At 34.2% G+C, this 23,767-nt stretch overlaps 2 protein-coding genes and 1 pseudogene across 2 annotated transcripts; 1 reads left to right on the top strand and 2 right to left on the bottom strand.

The window, feature by feature from the left end:
• Positions 1–1,123: 1,123 nt before the first annotated feature.
• On the bottom strand, positions 1,124–2,173 carry LOC113226996 (annotated as a pseudogene).
• A 4,520-nt stretch (positions 2,174–6,693) lies between these two features.
• On the bottom strand, positions 6,694–12,669 carry LOC113226856 (proton-coupled amino acid transporter-like protein pathetic). Its single transcript, XM_026459638.1, has 6 exons — positions 12,320–12,669; positions 11,797–11,974; positions 9,041–9,401; positions 8,765–8,940; positions 8,510–8,682; positions 6,694–8,181 (listed from the first exon to the last, which is right to left on the bottom strand). The coding sequence occupies exons 1-6, from the start codon at positions 12,573–12,575 to the stop codon at positions 7,934–7,936; spliced, it is 1,392 nt and encodes a 463-aa protein (XP_026315423.1). The 5' UTR covers positions 12,576–12,669; the 3' UTR covers positions 6,694–7,933.
• A 2,235-nt stretch (positions 12,670–14,904) lies between these two features.
• On the top strand, positions 14,905–19,950 carry LOC113226887 (5'-AMP-activated protein kinase subunit beta-1). Its single transcript, XM_026459683.1, has 5 exons — positions 14,905–15,246; positions 15,437–15,583; positions 16,024–16,155; positions 18,819–18,917; positions 19,744–19,950. Exons 1-5 carry the CDS (start codon positions 14,926–14,928, stop codon positions 19,888–19,890), a joined length of 846 nt encoding a protein of 281 aa, XP_026315468.1. The 5' UTR covers positions 14,905–14,925; the 3' UTR covers positions 19,891–19,950.
• The last annotated feature ends 3,817 nt before the right edge of the window (positions 19,951–23,767 follow it).

Raw genomic sequence — 23,767 nt, forward strand, 5'->3', positions numbered from 1 at the left:
CTTTAATTAAATCTCCCTTCTAAGGCCAGACGTAAATACTTATTGTATTAATAAGTACAAATTATTTATGTCAAAATACATGGAGTTAAGAGTGGGCACACAAATTCCGTAAATGACTATAAGCTCGTCAACCGATTTAAAACACCAAGCAATGAACGTATGTAAAGTTTTTAAAATAATTTCGTTGAATTAATGGAAAAGTTAAAAATTAAGTAGTTGGTGTTCTATTTAGTTATAATCAAATAAAAAAAACAACTTGTTCGAAATATCCATATCATCACACTACTCATATAATTTTAAATAGAATATGTAGCGCCCTCTAGTGGTGCCTTTTTATAAAGAATTCGTGCTCAATATCAAACAAATGCCACATGATTCATTCATGATTATGGTTATACCCACCCAACACATAAATAATATTTATAAAAATTACAACAGGCATGTAGTGGAAAATGTGACTTTTCTAATGCATACCTACAATATTACATAATATACTGAAAGTTGGTAGTTCCCACAATTTTAACATGATTTAAAGTGTATGTATGTAGCTATAATGGTCATGCTGCTGTTATTATATAGAACAATACTGCTTGCTTTGCTTTGATTACCTGTCAATGTTGATTATTTAAACTAAAAGCAAGGTAGGTAAGTCAATATGGGGAAACTGAAAGAAACTGAAGAAAATTAAAACTAAACATGTAAAATTGTGAAAATGAACTTTAATTCAGCAAATTTTATACTAAATGTATAAATATGATATAATCTAGATTTCGTTTTCACTACCTAAATAGACATCATGTTATAAAAAGTGTACAACTAAAACTAGTATAGCTGATTAAACATCTCAATGTGGCTTATCAATTAGTAAGATCTTGTAAAAGCACATTTTTTTTAAATTGTTTATTATACTTAAATAATAGATAAAAATAATGAAAGCATTTAGCTTACAACTGATGACGTTGAACTTCTAAACAACAATCATCTTCAATACAATCTTTAACTTCTAGTAAACTTGAAACATTTAACGAGCAAACTGAATAAATTATTATCCATAATAAGAAACAAACTTAACAATGTTGATAGCTCAAAGTAATATATTTTCAACAAGTCATTTGGCAAACTTCCATTTGCCTTTAAGTGTATACAGATTCAGATTTGGGATTATTTTTGACATGAGTGAATTAATGTCAATCAATGATAAAAAGGTATTTTTTGTCTATTATTACTGTATCGATATTGTAAAGTTTATAAGTCTTTCATTAGGGCATTATCTCTTTTGCGTTTTGAAACTAACAGAGAGTGGTTGACCATGCAGAACATAGCCATTCAAAGCTTGTATTGCCATTGCTGCCTGGTCGTAATTTCGCATGGTTACAAATCCAAACCCTTTACTCTTATTAGTTTGGTGGTCTTTAATTATTTTAACAGAGACGATAGCACCATATGGACCAAATAGCTGCCATAGAGTCAACTCTTCCACCTCTGGGGCTATATTATATATATAAATAGACCATGTGCTCGGAGAATTGTGATCCCCAATAGCACCCATATGATTAATCCAATGATAAGGCCTCACCAGGGGATTTTTAGAAAAGTTATTGTTATTGTTTTTATGCTTATGAGGGTTACTCTTATTAGCATACTTAACAGTTAATGGATGTAAAAAACCAGGCGGTGTAGTGCCATTAATGCTCTGAATGGCTCTCTCCGCTTCATATGGATGCTCATATAACACAAATGCTATACCCGCGGCTATGCGAGAATTTACTATTTTACCGAATTGTGCGAACAGTTCGTGTAAATTCTGCAAGGTCAGTTCGTTGGGCAGATTACATACGTAGAGGTTCCAGTCGGCTTCCGGCTTGGTGGGCGGCTTCAGCTCGGGATTAAGGAGAGCGTGTGACACTTTCAGCGTCTTGTTTTGCATCAGAAGTCCGTTGAAAGCTTTTCGTGCCTTAGTAGCATCTTCTGGACAAGTGTACTCCACGAAGCCGTAGCCTCTGTTCGCTATCAGTTTACAACTCTCCAGTTTACCCATAGTCGAAAATAGTGAAAACATCATATCCTGGGTCATGACTTCGGGAATGTAATTGACGATAAGTTTGGTGGGTGATTCGTCGGGCCCATATTCGTTATTTCCATGACAATTACCGTCTTGACACGATTCCGACATTTTTTAATTGTTGTCGGTGAATGACATTTCGCCATAGTGTAAGATGTTCTTTTATTTCGTTCAAAAAAATTAAAAATAGACAATTCTACTCTATTGCAACTACTGTTGAGTATTGAGTAATTTTCCGAAACATTTCAAATAGTGGAAATTTTTCCGGAAAAATTCTCAATAAAATGGAAAATTTGAATCTCATAGTATGTTCTACTTGTAGTTCGTAACTTGTAGCTAAAAGCACTCGCTAAAAGCCACTTAAAGAGAAATGAGATTTAAAATGATTTCTCAAATGACAACAGCAAAAAAAACAATTTTATTTCCTCAATCGTTTTCGTTCAGTAACTTTAACTTTTGACAGGTGTCAATGTCAAATGTAAATAAAATATCCGGAAAAATGTTTTTTTCAAAATGGAACATTTTCCATGACCCATTACTAATTACTACTGAATGTACTGTTTCACTGGTGAGCCACGATCGTTGACATACCAAAAATGGGCAGTCGAATCTCGGATCGAATATGTTAGAATTTTATTCAAGCTATTTATTATTATGCTCTTCGGTGGCACAGCGGTTAATACCTACTATGGGCGCGTGATGACGAAGTTCCGGGTTCTATTCCCGATTTGGGCCAATTTGGGAAACGAACATTTCTATGTTGGTTTTGGTCTGGATATTGCCTTCGGGGGTTATTCATAGTATACGAAATTCCTTAATTTGAGACCAGAAGTTTGGTGTGATTGTCTTGCATTTTTTTCTCTAAAATGCTTATCTTTGGCATAATTTCCAAAAAAAAGGAAACAGAGACGATCAGATACAACAACACTTTAAGTATCTCCTTTCCACTTCATCGGGAAGTATGCTTCACATTTTTAACAATATGTTAAAAATCATGTGATCTTGTACATACTCGTAATATTCTCCGTATACTATCTACGTACGGTGGCGTGAGGAGTACGGCCTTGGCAGCTATGACTTTGTTTTTAATAATATAATCTCAGTACAGAGTACTAAAAAAACCGACCTCAAAAGTACGTGCAATTACGTCTATTTGCCAAGTTTCATTGAAATATTCGCCACTATACAGGACTTGATACTGGAGATAATAAAAATAGGTTCTCACAACGGCACTACTCAAAGTATATCGAGAGAACGTCTTGAATTGGAGAAATAGCAAAATCAACTAAATAATTGCTAAAAGTAATTGCTCCTAAATTAAAGTTAGGCGCTATTTATAAAAATGAATCTTCATGCGTAAACAGCTACACTGTGAGGTGGATGATTTTCTTCAAAATGAAATGGGACCACTATGGAAATACCACCTTTCCAACAAAAAAGAATCATGAAAATCGGTTCACAAATACCGGAGTTATCGCGTAACATAATATACAAAAAAAAAAGAATATACAGTCGAATTGAGAACCTCTTCCTTTTTTGAAGTCGGTTAAAAATGAAAATAGCTCTTTAATGGCGGCCATGTTTAAAAATTGCAAAACATATATTTTGACCACAAATTATTGTCAGGCAATCGTAGAGCAAGTTTTTCCAACAGCTAATTATATCGAAAAACGGCGGAAACAAAATGTTTAATTCAAATTATGACTGAAGCTACGCCATTTTCAATTGGATTAGAGCAAATTTTTTATCTACCACTAAAAAAGTTTGTACTTATTTAGAATAATGAAGCAATAGCAGCCATATTGAAAATTTCGGAAAAATAAATTTTGACAGCAAATTATTATTAAACACCCAGCCGTATTATATGCCAGCTATTTTTAAAAATGACCAAAAAAACGCCATTTTTAATTAGCCATCTTGAACTGTTTTTTAAACAGAGGCAGGTTAGGTGCCCTCTGTGACATTCATTCGAGCACCTTGTACCTATCTCTCAAAATATCCGTTATAGAAATCTTTGAATGTGTATGGCGCCCATCTTGTTTATTTGAATCTCGAAATTTTTTTAGTTCCGGCGGAAATTCCTAGTGTGTACATAAAAGTGCACAAACGTTCCCTCCATATATTATAGTTTTTGTAGGCCATTGATCTCACTTTTATATTTTCCACATTCAGGTAATCTCGTAGTTTTCCCTTTGCTTACCAACATATCGGGAAGTATGCGTTCCATTTCTATCAGTGAGCCGCGACTTGGTAGCTATAAATATTGTATTTCGTGCAGGTAAATGTTTTGTGCTTATTTCGGCGTTTGCACATTTTTACTTAAGAGTAAAGTCAACACGGTTAACATTATACTTTAGAATGTCTTAAACATAAATTAAGATCTCAGACTTTCCATTTAAATTATTTATTTTTTATAACAACAAGTGACGGGATGAACAAGCGAGTCGTGCGCCTGAACGTAAGCTACACGCCTGTCCTTAACAGTTACAGTGCTATTTAGAGCTTTAAATTGCAAAGATCTGAGGGGCACTACCACTGCGCTTGCCACTCTGAGACATAAGTTGACAAGCCCATGTGCCTGTAATTTCACCAGCGCCCTTACCCTTCAAAACCGGAACACAGTAATGCTGGCATTACTGCCTGACGGTGGCAGTACTACCCTGGACAAACTCTTTACAACTATACTGCTACTAAATTAATGTAAAGGAGGCATGTACTTGTTTCTGTAGGTACTTGCAAAAACATAACGTATGAAATTTATGTTAACACTTTCTAATAAAGTGGAATGTCCAGCGTGTTGACTTTACTCTCAAACAAACAATAACATAAACATTTAATGTTTATACCGCGGGGAGTTTCCATAATAAACGTTCTTCTTCGTATTGACGGGTAACATCATGTCCAAGTGTCCAAGCAGTCGTACGTGATACATAGAACTGTGTCCTGTATATTCGTTGATATAGCTTTTTTTTTATAACGATTACAAAGAAAGGACAAAGATATTTACGTTAAATCAGTCATTTAAACATTTGTCAAAAGGCAAGAACTAACGTTAGGGAGACGGAGGCACCTTTGAACAGAGGCAGCTTAGAAGAAATGCGTTCATTTGAATGATGCAGTCAGTTTGAATGAAAATGTAGTAAAAATTATGTTTGTATTATGTTACCAACAGGCTTAGCATGAGCCCGAAGACAAAAGTTATCTCTTCTTCTAATTTTGTCTCGAAAATTTCGATTAAATTGACAGTTCGAAGAAGAGATAACTTTTGTCTTCAGGCTCATGCTAAGCCTGCAGCACCACCGAGTCCCACACCTGTCAGTGGCAACCGTCAGTGTGAGCGCGCCAAGAATCGAATGAGAGGTTCGTGTTAAGTTTCAGCGTCGAAAAGTAAATATTCTCAAAAATAGTTATAGGAATATTAGTGGTAGATTAGTGGTAGATTAATGGTAAGATAATGGTGAATTGAACTTTGCTTGTCGTATGGATTGTTTCATTGCTAAAATATTAAACCTACAGCTTGCAATCATTGGGTGTTTTTACGCATGAAAAATATTTGTTATTTTGTACCCATTGGGGTAGATTTGAACAAACCAAAGGGGGCAGCTTTGAACACGTTTAGAGATTCTGATTTGCTTATTCTGCTAACATTTTTAAGAAGAGGTTTTGTTTATTTTTGTTTTAGTATTTTTATATTCGTTTTCTACTATTCCTATGATTTTATAATTAATTACTTATGAGGAAGTCAAGTTTTTAATTATTTTTTATATTGCAGTTAATAATTTAAACTTGAAAGAGTTTCGGTTCCGTCCATACTTTTTTGCAATAGTCCTGTGATTATAAATTTAATTAAACAGATTGAAGAAATATTGTGTAAAAGGTTTTTGGTAACAGATTTAATAAAAATTATTTGCAATAAACAAGCAATTTTCATTTAAATTGATGAATTCGAAGGTTTAAAGGGTTTAAACAAAGTTCCTTCACAAAAATGGGAATTCTGACAGTATTATAAACTTTTTCATCGTGTTTATTAAAAATGATTATAGCCAAACAATAGGTCTAACTACTGCAGCAAAAAAACAAGTAAATAATAATGATTTAGGATTTTACAAGCGGATTTATAAAAAATGTTCAATGGTGCCTTCTTCTCACCTACTTTATTTTTCAGCATATAGCTCCAGAAACATACAAATATACTTATAATAATACATACAAATATTCGCGTTCAATCTTATTTGTAATGTATTTTTTTATTTCGCGTACCTAATAAACGCGCGTATTTAAAAATATTGTTGTTCCGTTAAATTAGTGTGTAGTGTGTAGATAGGAAGGACACAACATTGTTATGGTTCGACCTTAATGTAAAGAGGACAAGTTCATTTATACTTTTGTGTTGATAATTGAACGTGTACTTTTTCATTGCTTTTGATTTGAAACTTAAGCTCAAAACTCTCAAAACTACTCAAAAATCTACGTTTTGAATACTTTTTGGTTTGTTTGATAATGCAGATAATATAATTCTGTATACTCGACTTACTCTGTCCTAACATACATTCTACTGTTAAAAGTGGTTAGTTATGAAAATACTACGCCAAATTTCTGAGACCACACACATTTATTGCACTTTATCAAGCGTCAGGTATAATTACAATAAATGAATATATTTTTTTTCATTTATGCGTAGTCGTTACGTTCAGGCAATCAAAGAAGTACATTATATACACAATTTAAACAACATAATACGCAAAATTTTAAGCGCTAGTTATGGTATAAGTTATAATACATTTTTATATAAATTTAGTTTAAGAGTAAGATTTTTCAATGTTGTATTAATATTTATGTACCTATAATAACCATTTTGACTATATGTGTACTTCAATATGTATGGGGTTTATATTTCTGACACCGAAATCGATTTCGTAAACATAATATTATTAACAAAACATGATTATTATAATTATTCGATATCGTATAATGTTTAAAATATGCTTGAGATTTAAGTTGGATGAGATCTATTACTTAGTTGATTAATTTCAGGGCCGATTTCGTTGCACATAAATCGAAACTTCTATTCCACCTAGTTGTCAATTGATTTCTTTTATACGATACAAAATGCAACCGAATAAATCGAATTTGTACGATATAGATCGGTTTACAAAAACTTACGAAGCAATAAAATCGATATCAAATTCGTGAGTCAAGAGTACAATAGAAAAATAGTTTTATTTGAAGTTATAATAATCATAAACATTGTTTTAGGATACATCTACAAATCTACAATTAACGATATAGCAAAAAATATATTTTTCAAAATGAAATTAATTATATAATAATAGGTATACAGTTAAAATCACATTAATAATCACATAAGCAAAAAATACCAACAGGTACAAAATATTCATTTTCCTACACGGGAATGTAATAAATGATAACTGCAATTAAAATACTGAAATAAAGTCTCAGATCACAAATTCGAGCTGAAAAAGAACGGCTACAGGTCAAATTTACTCTCGGTGAAGCTCGACCATGAAGATGAGCCTTAATGCTGTTGCAAAGTCTTGTACACTTACATGTTTCTTATAGGTATTAAAGCAAAACAAATCATAGACATTATTTAATACTAAACGCATCTTAAAATATGTAGGGAATAACTTGATCGCAATATAATTATATTTTTTACAACAATACCATGTATTTCAGCTAACTTAAACTAAAACAAGCTTTAGAAAGCTGATTAGCAGTAAATATTTAACAAAAAAACGTTTAACAATTACTACATACAATTATTGTCATGATTAGGTATATTAAAATAGTATTCAAAATCTTTGGTTTCTTTTCCAATTCGTCTATACTTTTTAAGTTATTAGGCTATTTTTATATATTTTCTGTGGGGTTTATTATATTTTCTATACTGGCGTAGGTACCGAAAACGAAGCCAGTAACCCCGAAAATTATTATGAAAATGTCTTTCCATAGTTTCCAATCGTGTTTGCCTAGCTTATCAGGCCAGAACGTGATTATCTCAATGGCCGGTGGAAAAATAAGTGCGAGTGCCGAGCTGCTGAATGCACCCACAAGCGAAATTATACCACTCAAGTTTGGTATGAGCGCTGCCGCCGTAACTGTAGGACAGATGACGCATTATATAATTATAGATAACAATTACCGTATATGTTTAGATAAACAAATGTTTAGCTAACCAATAATTAGTGCAAAGAACAAACTGGAAGTTTTAAGGGCAGTATATCTAAGGTGAATGATTAAAATATATATTTATGATAGATAGGTTATTTATGTTTGCTGATAACACGTCTCTTTAGAAAACGCTTTCAACAAACATGTGTGCATAAATGAGGTCAGAAATAAAGATATAAGAGGTCGATTTGGAAATTAGGTACCAGAGCAAATACTACAGAGATAGATTAAACAATTATAAGATATTGCACTTACAAGTAATGGAAACGAGCACAAACCGTGTTACGGTTTCGCCGTGTTTAAGTGCCCATTCAGATGTTAATTTTGACTTTACGTAAGGCCACACGATGTTCATAGGTACATAAAATTGAAGTCCATACGACAAGAATATAGCTGCTGCCATCATTGTACGGACACTTTGAGCAAGGCTGAAATATATACAAAATGAAGGTCAATGTTATGGTAATACACAAATAATGAAATAATACAAAGTAATAAATGGCAACTCACAAATCGTTAGGCAAATTTAATGTAATACTTCCATGTACATCATCACCATATTTTAAGAAGCCAAAAAAACCTATGGCTGTATACAGAGCAGCTACTATCACCATCCCCGTATTAAGAACACCAGTACAGCCTCCAAAGTCGTCAGGGGTTTTCATGTTATTTTCAAGTGGCAAAACCTGAAAGTGGAAATATACAACCATTAAAAATAGTTAAGACAGTTTATGGGAAAAATAAGTTAAAGTCGATGACAAATTTTTGAATAATAATTAAACTCACCACTCCTATTCCTTCAAATGCATAAATAGCTGTGCCAAAATACAGAGGCAATTGCTGCCAACTTGCAAACGCTTTGACTGAATCTGTACGAGGGAGATCTTGCAAGATGTAATAAAATGTAACCACTAGCCCCCAAGCTGTCATTACAGATGCCACTAGAGAAACCGGTGTTAAATATTTTAAGTTTTTTAACATAGCTAGCGCAAACATTGCTGGGAATAGCAAAGCTAAATAACTATAGACCCCAATATGTGTCTCGCGATATAAGGGAATCGTCTCTTGAAGGTTAGTTGCCACAAACAAAAAGTATACACAGCAAAATCCCAATTGTGTTATTACCAGGAAAACATTGACTATACTCCTGAAACAACAAATAATTGTATATTACATAAGCACAAGACATTATAATATAAAAAAAAACAATATCCTTGGATATCGTGCATACATGCGAAAAATGACGCAGCACACATACACCATAATTAATTATGTGCCATGAATCCTTCCCTACTGTTCCCGAATATTGTTCACTGATCATTTTCTGTTGTGAAGCCGTGTTCAAAGGATTCAATGATGGATGGATCAAAGGATGGTTCAATGATGATCGATATTAACAACTTAAAATGTAATTACAGTTTAAATTAAACTAATTAATAAATTTAATTTCAAAATAATATGGGTGTATACTTCACCCACAGACATTAATTAAGGGCGCCTTCAAATTAAATGCTTGTAGAAGGCTGCAGTGGCGCGTCTGTGGCGTTGCACCCACTACTAATTTTCATAAAATAATTAGAAGTGCAGCTGCAACGCCACAGTCGCGCCACTTTGGTACACTAGATATTGCATGAAAATTAGTAGTGGTACGACTGCAGCGCCACAGATGGGACATAGGCGAGACACTATAGCGCTTCTACAAGCGTAAAGCTGTAGAAATAGAGCTCCTTGTGAAAGAGTTCGTCCAGGGAAGTATTGAATATTAGTACACTTTACCTATTTCGAGCGCCAAGCAGTAATGTCAACGTTACTGCGTTTCGATTTCGAAGGGTTAGGGTGCTGGTAAAATTACAGGCCCCATGTGCACTTGTCAACTTGTCTCAGGGTGACGGGCGCAGTGAGAGTGCCCCTCAGATCTTAGCGATTTAAAGCTCCGAGTGGTACTGTAACTGTTACGGACAGGCATGTCGCTTTCTACCAGACGCACGTGACACAAAGAAAAACGTCTAATTTGAAGGCGCGCTTATACCATAGATATAGGGAAATCTAGAACCTTAAATGACCTCAAAGAATAAATTAGATACGCAATTGATAATTATCTGCTAAATTTGTGTACAGAAAATTCAGCTTTCTTTCAGATGAGATCATAATTCGAAACTACCTCGGTGGCCGAACGGTTACCATGCCGAACTGCTATGCAGAGGTTCCAGGTTCGATTCCTGGGCCTGGAGAAATATTTGTACGGCCTACATTTATTTCTCTCGTGAATTTGTGGTTGTCTATGAGCGTGCGTGCGTGCGTGCGTGCGGGTGTGTGTGCGTGTGCGTGTGCGTGCGGGTGTGTGTGTGTGTGTGTGTGTGTGTGTGTGTGTGTGTGTGTGTGTGTCCGTCCGTCCGTGTCCATGGCACCCGCGATCCAGGGTTCCCTAGTGCGGGGCTATGTTGAGTGTGTGCGTCATTGTTACTGTATTGTTATTGATGGTAAAATATTCGAAGACAATAATTATAGTCTTATTATGACAGCATACATACAGACCGCAATTATATTATAATTATAGATTTGTAGTACATACTGTGTACATTACGAAACTATTGTTATCTATCTAATTAAATACTGCCATATTATTTTTTAATTGAAAATTAAGAAGTGTATAATTATAATAACACTTACTCAGAACATTCAAACAATAAAATAATTTGCCATGGATCATCAATATATGTATAATTCACACTAAAGAAGCTAAGATGGAAGTTGTGCTAGGCTGATAAGTATGTATCTTATTATTTGTTTGTCTATCTAGAATAGAAGGTTTCCATTTCGTGATTTGGGTCAGTCGACCAAATTAGAGGTTGGAAAGTTAATTACCTATTCTGTTTTGATTTGATTACAAGCTGATACATATATTTCTTATAAAAAATTATAATGGCACGAAATTAAAGTAAAACATAAGATAACAAAATGGTATACAAATAACCATTTGTTAAAATCCAAAAATATAGTACTATTTAATATTTGAAGCCTTAAACAAATACAGAGTTGTGGTTTAATAGCCCATTCCCATTAAATTATCCAACAAACATTGTCAACGTTATTATACATAAAATAACTTTTAACAGGGGAAAGCGCTAGAAATATTTTTTTCATAAAATAAACTTTAAGCAACTGATGAATAAGAACGAAGAAAACGTTACGATTTGAAGCTAATTTTAAACTCGTTTTTGCTTTCAAATTTTTACAGATTATGTAAAAGCAGTCCTTTTATGCTATGACATAATAATATATAAACGTAGAAGTATAGTAAGGGCCAGCGCAAAGGGAGACCATCAAACTTATGCTCACCACTACACAGTGATGAGGAATATCTCTTTTGATGAAATTTGTACCTTATTGCAATAGAAAGAGCATAAAATGTACCTTGATAAATTTTATATCCTCTGGATTTCTGTTCATCAGTTTGCGCTGGGCCTAACTGTAAGCTAGGGAATTTTCCTTGTTTAGATATTAAGGGTAAAGTTTGAGATGTTATTTAATAGTAATCTTACTTCATTTTCTTAGCATAAGGTCGTAAAGACACTGGTCCTGTAGCAAAGGCATCCTCTACTACCTCAGAGAAACTGAGTGCTGGTCTTTGGTTCCTAATGCACAGCTCGTGCGAGCACTTTACCAGTATGTGCATACAATGTGTGCACAGTACTCCTATGAATAATGTGCAGAAAACACCTGTAATATGACATATGTATTGTATATTTTTTCATTAAATTATGATAGTGTTGAGCTACACACAATTGGTATAATATTGATTATTCCACATATTATGTATTATGTACACATGGATATAAATAATGAATTACTTTCGACTTTTTAGTGACAAAGCCTAAATTTACTACGCTAATTTATATGGAAAGACTACAGAAAATAGATATTAACATAAAAACATTAAGAATCTTGATGTAAATAGTCTGTTAATTACAATATAGATTTTACTGTTTCGGTGACAAATAAATATGTATAGATTTTAGAAAATACACCTCGAAGGTAAAGAGAAAAAACTTTCCATTAACTTACCAAATAGTAGACCAGCGTTTTTAAAAGCATCTGGCATAGCCAGAATACCTGTCCCAATATTGCCCTTTAGCAGATGGATTAAGGTATCGAAATTCGATGTTGGGTGTTCTAAACATCTTTCCGAAGCTGGGTGGTATTCACTTTTATTATCTTCTGATGGTATTGGAAGGTCTGTTACTAATTCCACTGCTTGAATTTCATTATTTTCTGTAGGAGTAGGCGGCCCTGTGAGAAGCGGTTGCTTTTCATCGCTCATTATTAATGAAATATGCTCTCAATTAAGTATACAAAAATCCATACGTCTTATCGGCATTAAATCGAAAACAATACTTAGCGATACTTAGCATTGGAAAAAAATAAAAGACTTCAGTCAGTCATAAAATCACGCCCAAATTAAAATGTCATTTTTAATCAATAGCATTTCTTGTCTCATTTTATTAGACCTTTACACAAATAAGTAAAAAAGAGACAGACAATAATCCAAAAATGAAGAACCTTCTACACTAGACCTGAGTCGATCTATCACACGTTGATTGTTTCTGATAAGTGATAATACGGGTCGATCACGTCAATCATCGATCGATACGCATCGATCATGAGAAACATGATCCATGCGTAATGTGATTAACGATTAACTCCCACCACGAGTCAACTCGAGCAATTTTTTTTATGAACTCGAGCTAACTCGGTTCGGTACCCGCCCCGCGCCGTTAGAAAACTTCGGCGAATCGTCGTCGGGCTAGAGTTCTATTCGCGACCGGCGAGAGCTAGTCGAGTCGGCAATCAAGTCAACTCGAGTAACTCGAATTGAAACCACAGACTTATAAATTGAAGATTCCGTTCATAAGGTCCTTCCATTTATACTTAGGGTCGTATTCCAGAACTCTACTCAATGCTCAAGTCAGGATTGCAATTGAAACACAAGCACTGGAAATACGACCCTAATGGCAGGGACTTGAGTATGATTTCGAATGCTTTAAACCATACTCAAATCCTGACTTGAGCATTGAGTAGAGTTCTAGAATACGAGCCTTAGAGTCGTATTCTAGAACTCGACTCAATGCTCAAGTCAGGATTGCACTGGAAACACAAGTACTGGAAATACGACCCTAATGGTATGGACTTGAGTATGATTTCGAGTGCTTTAAACCATACTCAAATCCTGACTTGAGCGTTGAGTAGAGTTCTAGAATACGGCCCTTAGACTATCTTTTATTTTTTTCCATCCTCTAAGCATTTATAAGTCTGTGGTTGAAACAAATACTATCGCTAAATGTGATCATTCGATAATAATGTTCGATCCTTTAGCGGGTCACTCGTCGCCCACGACACTTCCATATTATGGCGTTTAAAAGTGTCAAACTATACAAATTACCTTTTATTCTTTCCTGCTGGTAGGTAATGTGTACAAAGTTAAAAGCATCATTAATAAAAACACATAGTCTAAGCCTGTCACTTGGTATTATAAAAAAAATTGCCAGTTCCAGATTGAATGATAAGTGACAGCAATTCACTTAAATAATAATAAATAAATCATTTATTTTGGCATCCAAGACCCATTTGTTAGTAAAATACAGACATTTTTAAACTTATGACTATTGTTAGTAAGCACAGAGACAAAACATAAAAACACACATTATTACGCTCGAGTCACCGCCGATTACCCCTCAGCCGATCACCTCACCAGAACCGGAACAAAACTTAGCACTCAATCAACTTATCTCTAAAATAATAAATAGCCCGTAAAGTCGAATGTTGCGCACATGACCCACGAAACTCTTAAAGGATCCGGTTATTTAGAAGCTCGTCGTAACCCGAGTTATCGGGTCACAGGTTCTGTTCGAATCATTTTAATTCGATCGACACATGTCTATTCTACACGATTTGCCGAAACGCTTAAGAATGCTAGACGCTAGACGAAACGTATTGATAATAACTTTTTAGTCTATGATACTGCCGAGTAATTTTTCGAAAAATTTCAAATAGTGGAAATTTTTCCGGAACATTTTCTGACATATTTGAAGTATTATAATTCGAAGGCTCCTATTATATTGTACATTTAGAAAAATATATTTTGAAGTTCTATTTATGGTGAATTATAAAATAAACTTATATAGCTAAAAGCCACATAGAGAAAAACGAGATGATTTCATAACAGCGAAAAAAACTTGTTTAATGGCGACATCGTTTTTCTTCAGTAACTTCAACATTTGACAAGTGTCAACGTCAAATGTGGAAAAGTGTTGAAAAATATCCAGAAAAATATGATTTTTTCTAAGTGGAAATTTTTGACGACCCAACACTATCCATGGAATTTAAGGCCCGAAATGTTGGTTTGTTTGAAAAAACAAAATATGCAATTTAGATCAGAAAAAATAGTTTCATTTCTTAAATGCCAACCGTCAAATTTCGAAAAATACAAGAAAAGTTTGAATTTTCAAAATGCAAATTCCATGACTTAGCACTAGTCTATGATATAAAAAGTAAATTGTCAACCGTGTGATGTGACATTCAATCAATTTGCTCATAGCCAACCTTCAAAAAATGAGTGAAGTGACATGGTGTGATAGGAATTGTGTATAAAATTTTAAAAAGCAAGTGAAATAATGGGAAATGCGGGAAGCAATCAACCTAAAGAATGGCACAGAGATACTGCTACAAAGACACCGGACGTCGGTCCTTCTTCACCAATAAAGGAAGGTGAAGCGTTTACTTTCGACAAGAGGAACGATGACCGTGGTGGTCGCGATGAAGATAGTAATATCGAAGACGGAGCGCCGTATTATACAAAAGCGGTACCTGAAAGTGATGTGGAGTATACTGGTCCACGGGAGAGGTCAAATACTTTGACAGAGAGTAATAAAAATAACGTTGACGAATGTAAAGTGTTGCCTACAGTATTCAAATGGGAAGGAGGTGGCAAACAGGTAGTAAATTGCGCATTAACGAATTGCTATTCCTTAGGGTTGAAATGGAATCATTATAAATTATTTTAGTCCGTGTGTACCTAGAAATGACAAAACAAAAATAAATCACAATATCATTGTAAGAAATATCTCCAAAATTTGGAAAAGTATATTAAGAATTTCTCGGAAAATTAATTATTTTTTGTGTCAGGTGTACATCAGTGGAACATTTACTGACTGGAAAACAATACCAATGGTGAAGTCTCATGGAGACTTTGTGACTATTATTGACTTGCCAGAAGGGGAGCATCAGTTTAAGTACTTTGTTGATGGGGAGTGGCGCCACGATCCTGCAATGGTAAGATGTCTACCTCTTTCAGTAATCATGAACTGGATATACTTATTTACCCATTGTTAATTAAGGCCCACATACCCGGCCTTAATTATGTGCTTTAAATGACTTCTAACAACCTTCACTAATTGATTGCCTTAGTTTAATTTTGTCTTTGACTGCATGCTATTTTATGAAATAGATCATTTTTGTTCTATAAAGCTTGGAAAATTTGTTCTAGTTTCCTACTATGTTCAGGTACTGAGTAGTTATTTTGAAATGGTCAAAATAATACTTTGTAGGTAATATAATATTGTATTAGATAATTTAGTCAGTAACCTAATAAAGTGCAGTCAACAGCACATCAAGCTACATATTGATGTATCTTGTGTAGTCTGATGTACTGTTGTCTGTACTTACCTAACTTTATAGAAGATTTAATAAATTTTATTAATTTGTTTTTTCAGAAAGTAATAGACAATGGAATGGGCTCGAAGAATAATTTGGTGACAGTGAAAATGTCTGATTTTGAAGTGTTTCAAGCTTTAGCCAAAGATAGTGAAGGAGTCAGTAGTAGTGCTCAGACAGAGTATTCACAGGTAAAAATTTTTTTTTTGTATTTGGCCTCTGTCCCACTGAGGACAATTCTGCCAGTGTCCGGGTTGAAAGATACACAGTATATTTATCAAGATTAGCAGGAACGCACTTGAACAACAATGATTGGATGCACCATCCTACAGACAAAGACAAAACACGAGGTTATTTGACTACCTACTTTGTATAAAAAGCGTAAACACATGCTGTGCAGTGCACGTAGTAACTGTTATAATCATATGTTTAAAAATATCCTTCAAAGCTCTATTTATAGAAGTAGCTAGGTATTTGAAATTACATGTGGGCCATTCCAAAGTGACAGGTGGGACATTTTTACTCCTTTTTTCTTGAACTTTATGTAATTTCTACCTAACCATTGGTTAATTAGACTTAAAATGAAAATATCATGAAGCCAGATATGCAATTCAACTGCGACTATTTATTTACATAAATTTATGATATTATTTCTACTCAAACCTTTTAATTTTCTAAGGTGGGACACTCACGACACCCGCCTGTTTGAGTTGATGGCTTCATTGCCAAGATCGAGACAAACAATTAATATTTTGTTCAGCAAGTTTTTCACACGAGATATACTTGAATGTTAAAGTTCTAATTTATATATACACTTAATTAATAACTTTGATAAATTTTAAGGAAATTAATATGTTAAGTTGTGACGGATGGGACATGATTTTGTGACAGGTGAGTTACAATTGAATACTTGGTACTTGGTGTAACGGGCTGGTGTCCGCAACTCGATGACAAGGCGCCTATTTTGCGTGTGGTACAATTGAATACACAGAATTAATTAAATTACACTGTTTAATATGAGATCCATTATTAGTAAGCAAATAATTTATAATATTTGTCTTATTAAGACATTTTAGCGTAAAAAAACAGAATTAAAGAACTGATAAAGTAGTCCTATTATATTTCTTGAAGCACTATCTATGACGACATGAAATCAAAACCACGCATGTAAAATGCGTTAATAAATTTGAAAAATCCTGCCGCATCCTTGAAGATTATGTATCATATCAAAATGTATCGAATTTTAGAAGTTTTGCTCGAATATATAGTTAAACCTAGTGAAGACAGACTTTTCATGAATTTCCTGATACTAAAAACCATCAGAAAAAATTATCACTTTTTATTTGTATTTTTTTATGTGTTATAATGTCTTAGTTATGAGAAGAATTATAAAAAATTTGCTTACAAATGATAGATCTAACATAGCAGTGTATTATTTAAAATTCTATGTATTCAAATGTAACTTGTCCCACCTGTCACAAAATGGTATCCCAATCGTCAGAATTTAATACATCAAATGTTAAACTCCGAAATTAAAGGAACTGTTACATCTAGTAAACATCGTAAAAACTCGAATTTATGAAAATACAAACATTTATTCAAAGTAAAATCGTTTAGAAGTGTGTCCCACCCATCGCTGGGACAGGTGGGACACACTTTCAGATCTTAATATTTATTTTCCTATTCACGTGCGCAATGACCGACCAAGCCAAAATAATGACCCTTAGCATAATTATTACTTTTACAAAAGCAAATGCCAATAGATTGCATATTTATTGGTTAAAATAAAAATATATATGTTTCATTGCGACGGGTGGGACTTTAAATTAGTATTTATTGACACTTAACTCCTCACCATATATACTTCCATGCAATCACTTATCACTGTTTTAAAATTCATAAATTGTGTTTTCTTCGACAGTAATAACTTTTTTAGAAAGACAGACTTTTTTAGAAAATTGTTGTTAACATTATAAGAAAAAATGCTTCACTATAGGCGACAGCACTATGCTGCGTTAATGAAGACAAAAAATACATTGTACAATATGCGAAAAATCTCATTTATTTCTAATGATTTCATTTATTGGACGTATTATAGTCATACAATTAAAACCAAATTGTGTAATTTATTTTTTTGAACCGCGATGCCATTTTCGCTGGAGTGACCCATGCCCAACTTTATCATTTCTTAGTTAACAATTATATTCATTACATATTTATCAGCAATACAAATTGAAAATTCGAGAACCCTTGTCTGCTATATTACATCTCATTATATTGATGTAATAAATCAGTATTGTGTATTACTCTATGATTACTCTGCACTAAATAAATGTAGAAAACGACTGAATGACTCTCAGACAAGATTTTTTACTCACCTCGTTTCATCTTTCGGAAAACGAAAGAAACTCCTCTCTTTATCCAGTTTAGATGATGATAAACAGCACAACTCACAACTATTGTAAATAGTAATGTACAATGATGTTATATATTAATGTACAAGTTTCGTAATGAATAAATGAAAACTATATTCAAACATCAAAACCATATAAGCGTGAAAATGGCTTGCAGACAGCCTTGTTGTCGTTCAGTCAATGTGACCGTCGATGTGCAGGGCGAGGGGTGGAGAGTGTCCATTCTCGTTACTTTTTTGTACTCTTGACACAACCTAGGGCAGTCCTCGAGGACACTGAACTTCATAAGATCTTTAATATAATTTGCTCTGAATGGTACAGGGGTTCCTTTCTGGAAAAGTAACTTGAGACTTTACTAAGGTGCTAATGCTTCAATTTGCTTAATTCCGCATCATGTAACCTCACCAATGTCCTGTTTATAACCTTTTCATCTATTACAGGAAATTCCACAATCTAAGCCCTGGGAAAAAGTATCAGGTCCACCAATATTACCTCCGCATCTGCTTCAAGTTATTTTAAATAAAGACACACCACTTTCGGTATGTATATCATTTGTTGTGAATACTTTGTATGTTTAAAATAAATGTGTATAAACATGAATAGAAAATAATACTGTTATATTTAATCAAAAGGTAAATAAGTAATCTTAACTGTATTCAAATGTCGTAAACTATGTAGTTACATTAAAATGTAACTTTAACGGTCTTAAGCTTAGGCGACACTGCGAACGAAGCTAGCTATCTTAGCTTAGCTCACGTGGTTGCAAGCTACCAACTATGCCAACTAAGCTAACTTAGCATGTAGATGCAGGCAAAGCTAAGCTAAGAAAATACATAGTAAGTAGTGGCTTAGTGCGAGGGATATGTGCCGGGGTAAACGGGTGACATATTTTACATAGCTAGTGGGATCGTTGGGTTAGTTTAGTTAGCTTAGTTCGCGGTGTGAACTGAAGTATGAAAAGATACAGCTACGTGAGCTAAGCTGTTAGCTTAGCTTCGTTCGCGGTGTGGCCTGCGCATTATTATTATTTATTGGATTTCCAGGGCCTTTACAGTCCAGGTTAATATATACGGTGCTGGTTAATATATTACCACTAATTAAAGTAAAAAGTTAAAGGAGGAGAGAGAACTTCTGTGTCCTAGTAAACATAGATATAGTAACTAACATTAGTTATTTTACCTCTGTCCATTTTACATTGCATTACATTTTACGTTGTCTCAATTAGTTTGGCAATAGTTACATGAAGATGCAGAGGAGTCTTCTCGCGTCATGGAAAAATCTGCACTCTACCCTCACTAATCTTTAAGTTGAAATGTGTTTATTGAGACTCTCTAGATTGACTCTAAAAATGCAATTGTTTTACAGTGTGAACCTACATTACTACCAGAGCCAAATCACGTAATGTTGAATCATCTTTACGCCTTATCAATCAAAGATGGTGTCATGGTGCTATCAGCAACACATCGATATAGGAAGAAATATGTCACCACACTGTTGTACAAACCTATATAAATATTACTTCTAAATTTTTTAACATTCTTCACATGGTAGATAGAAATGCCAACAATGCACCATTAATAACACAATGCGATGCGACATAGACACAATGTGACTATTGTGTCTACCTTGAAATTGCTGTTCAAATTAAATTAAATTCAAATGAATTGTATGCACATACATTATACACAACATGTTAATGTGAATTTTGCTTCTAATGTGGACATCAATGTATGTATCTTGAAAATGAAACTTATTTTGCCAGATATAAAATAGCGTATAGTAATTTGTTTTTTAAACCAAATATTTTAGATCCGGAAAAATAGTTTAATTTTTAAGCAAATGTAGCGATCAAGACCTTGGAACTTGAAATGTTTGTACTAATGTTATAAGGATTCTGATCAGACTTTGAAGTGCCATTTAGGTAAACACAATGAAAAATTGTCATTTCTGTATCTATTGTGTGAGAATTAGGGTCAAGTCACACTAAAAGAGCTTCGGCGCCCAGCGGCCGGAGGAGCTTGCGCGGTGCCTCTTTGAACTAGTCGCTACAAGTCTCGCGCGTCTTGCTCGCGGTGCCGCACTACACATTCTATCAGTTCAAATCAATATGAATTTTTTCTATAGAAGATAAGATTCAAAATGTTAGATAATACTTTGTACCAAAAATGCTCCTCCGGTCATTGCTCTTTCAGTGTGACCCTTGATGAATGTTAAATTTTTTTATTCACCGTTGTTGCTATTAAGCACTTATTGCAACCAAATTTGCCATAGGAATTGCTTTATAAACAGCATTATTTACTTAATGATAATTAAGCTTGAGCTAATGTTTAAGTCTTCTTGAAGACCATGCATTGGTATTGGTAGTGAAGATAATATTACAATGTGGGACCTACTGTGAAAGTTATGTGTAAATAATATAATGTAATTCGATGCAGTATTGTAACAATTATGTAAATTGTATATGTGTTGGGTTTAACAATCTTGTGCAATTTCTATGTACAGGAATAGGAATAGTCAATATCATAACTAGTAAAGGAATAGATCGTTTTATTTACAGTCGGCATGAAAATCATCTGAACCCCTAAAATTGATTTATATTACAAATTTGTCTATTTAATTTAAATGGGGCAGTATGGTGACATTCGAAATTATACAAGGAAAGGGCGCGTTCCCACTATGTCGTCACGTTTTATTATCGTTGGACTACTGTCGTGTCTAGCCTGTTCCCATATCACGAATATCTGTCGTGGACGATTTTTTATCGTTGAACGACTGTCGTGACTAGCTGTTCCCACTAGATCGTGACGATAATAGGAGCTGCGACAATCTGTCGTCACGTTTTTATCGTGACGTTTTTTTATCGTCAGACGACTGTCGTTCTAGCTATTCCCAGTGTGACGACAGTTTGTCGTTGTAACGATAAAAAATCGTGAACGACAGTTTGTCGTTGTAACGATAAAAAAATCGTGAACGACAGTTAATCGTGTCGTGCTATATGTGAACAACTTTATTTAAATATACAAGCCACGACACTGTAAACTGCACGACAATCTGTCGTCACGACATAGTGGGAACGCGCCCAAACTGTCATAAGGAACCATTAAGTCTTTTTTTGTCAAAACAATTTTGACATAGTAAATTTTTTGGTCAAGCGTGAGTTGTAATTGTAATTTGTTATTAATTTTATTAATTTTGTATGAATTAAAAAAAAAATTAAATTTGACCAACTTCTGCTGTCCCAATTTTTTTCTTCCGATACAACAAAGTCATCCTTATAAGAAATTGAGTTTATTACAATTTAAAAAAAGTCAATTTTGTCCATTTTGTATGAAAAAAATATTTCATGAAATTTTACCAACTTCTGCGGTCCCAATTTATTTTCGCCCCATACGATGAAATGATGCCTTAAAGAAACTGAGTTGATCAGCATAAAAAAATTTGATAGATTTTATTTTTGGAAAACTCACGCTAGACAAAAAAAAATTGAGTTTGCCAAAATTGTTTTCACAAAAAAAGGACTTAAGACAGTTTTCTTGTATATTTTGTGGTTTCGGATTTTCTCATACTGTCCCATTAAAAAAAAAACATTAATCGTTCCTAAGACAGTTTTCTTGTATATTTTATGGTTTCGGATTTTCTCATACTGTCCCATTAAAAAAAAACATCTGTATATTGAAAGAGCTGAAAATATCTGTACACGAACGGGACGGAAACGAATTTTTATTACGATGTTGTACATAGCATAATGAATGAACTTTATGGTTAATCGTGTAATGTACAAACTAGAAACGAGCCAAAAATCACATCGCGCGTCTTCCGCGGAATTCTCGCGCATGCTCGAGAATGCTCGCGCATTCGTGAGAAATCTGCAGCTGTCGTCGGCGACGCCTAGCAAATCCGCGGGAAGTGGCGCGAAACGTCGACGAAATACTACAGCCTCAAGGCGTAGTCGCGAGAAAGCTCGTGAATACTCGAGCATTCCAGCGACTGCGCGCGCCTTTCCGCGCAGCAAGGCGAAATTGACGCTTCCGTTCCGTTTCCGGTCGCGAGAAAGCTCAATTTACATTTTCAATTCACATTTTAGACTGTTTTTGTTACATTGTTTGATAAGTATATCTTTATTTCACTGATTTACGATTGGTTTTTGTGGCATGTAATATTTGCAGTTTTCTGGACCATTAGGATGTGTAGATATTTTAGGCAGTTTGACCGTTCAGTTTATTTTGAAGTTGACTGTAAATAAGATGGACAGTATTCTGGAACAGTCTGAAACATCCCTACTTTGAATGCTTATCTTGACAAGGCACACAGCGTAATGTCTTACAGGGGGATATCAGACAATCAATACTTGGATTCATGTCAAATACAAAATAGCGAAAGAATTTAGATGTTATCCTCTTTGTCCTTTACGTAAATTATTCATCGTTTTCTGTACACCTTTAAGCGCACGCCGCACCGCGAACGAAGCTAGCTAATTTAGCTTAGCTCATGTAGTTGCATGCAAAGCTAAGCTAAGAAAATACGTAGTAAGTAGCGACTATGGCAGACGTGCGACATATTTTACATAGCTAGCGGGATCGTTGGGTTAGTTTAGTTAGCTCTGTTATCTTAGTTCGCGGTTCGAAGTATGAAAAGATGCCCCGGCTACGTGAGCTAAGCAATTTAGCGTAGCTTCTTTCGCGGTGTGGCCTGCGCCTTATTCCGAAAATGTGTTTCTATTGTAATGAAATGACCACACTTAATGAAGGTCACAGTACCGGAGGGGCGTTATTGAAGTGTCCATATCATCAACTTCAAAGTTATTTATCCGAGTTATAGTATTTTATAGTAGTTAATATATTAATTTACTTCACTTACTTCCTCTATTGTTAATTAGGAAAGAATATTAAATTGTCCTCAACAAGCCTAAACTGTACGGTATACTAACGGTGTTCATTTTATAGAAGTGTAGATTGCTACTTTTGCCAGCTGGTGTGGTAGTGTTGTTATGAATTATTGTAAATAAAAAAAATACGCAAACGAGTTCGGACTTTCATTTAATCACTTTCTATTGTCAACAACAAATTCATATTTATTGCTTGTGATATAGCGTTTTTATATACAAGGAAACTGTCTTAGGAATCATTATTTGTAAAATAGTAGTTTATGTCACTGATACATAGTGAAAGACAATAAAATACCTTTGCACCTTACTTGATATCGAACGATATGATAGTTGGGGCCGATTCTAGTTTGTCTATGAATTAAAAATAAAAACTACGGTTGTGTGACATGCGTGAGAAAAGTTTTAATTTGCCGCCATTTCGCCAGTCGTAACATGCTGTTCCTGAACACATAACATAACACGATATGTAATATGTGTATAAATAGGGCGCACTATACTGCCCTC

Source organism: Hyposmocoma kahamanoa, unplaced genomic scaffold (assembly GCF_003589595.1).
Source record: "Hyposmocoma kahamanoa isolate Upper Pololo Valley unplaced genomic scaffold, ASM358959v1 202, whole genome shotgun sequence".
Classification (NCBI taxonomy): domain Eukaryota; kingdom Metazoa; phylum Arthropoda; class Insecta; order Lepidoptera; family Cosmopterigidae; genus Hyposmocoma; species Hyposmocoma kahamanoa.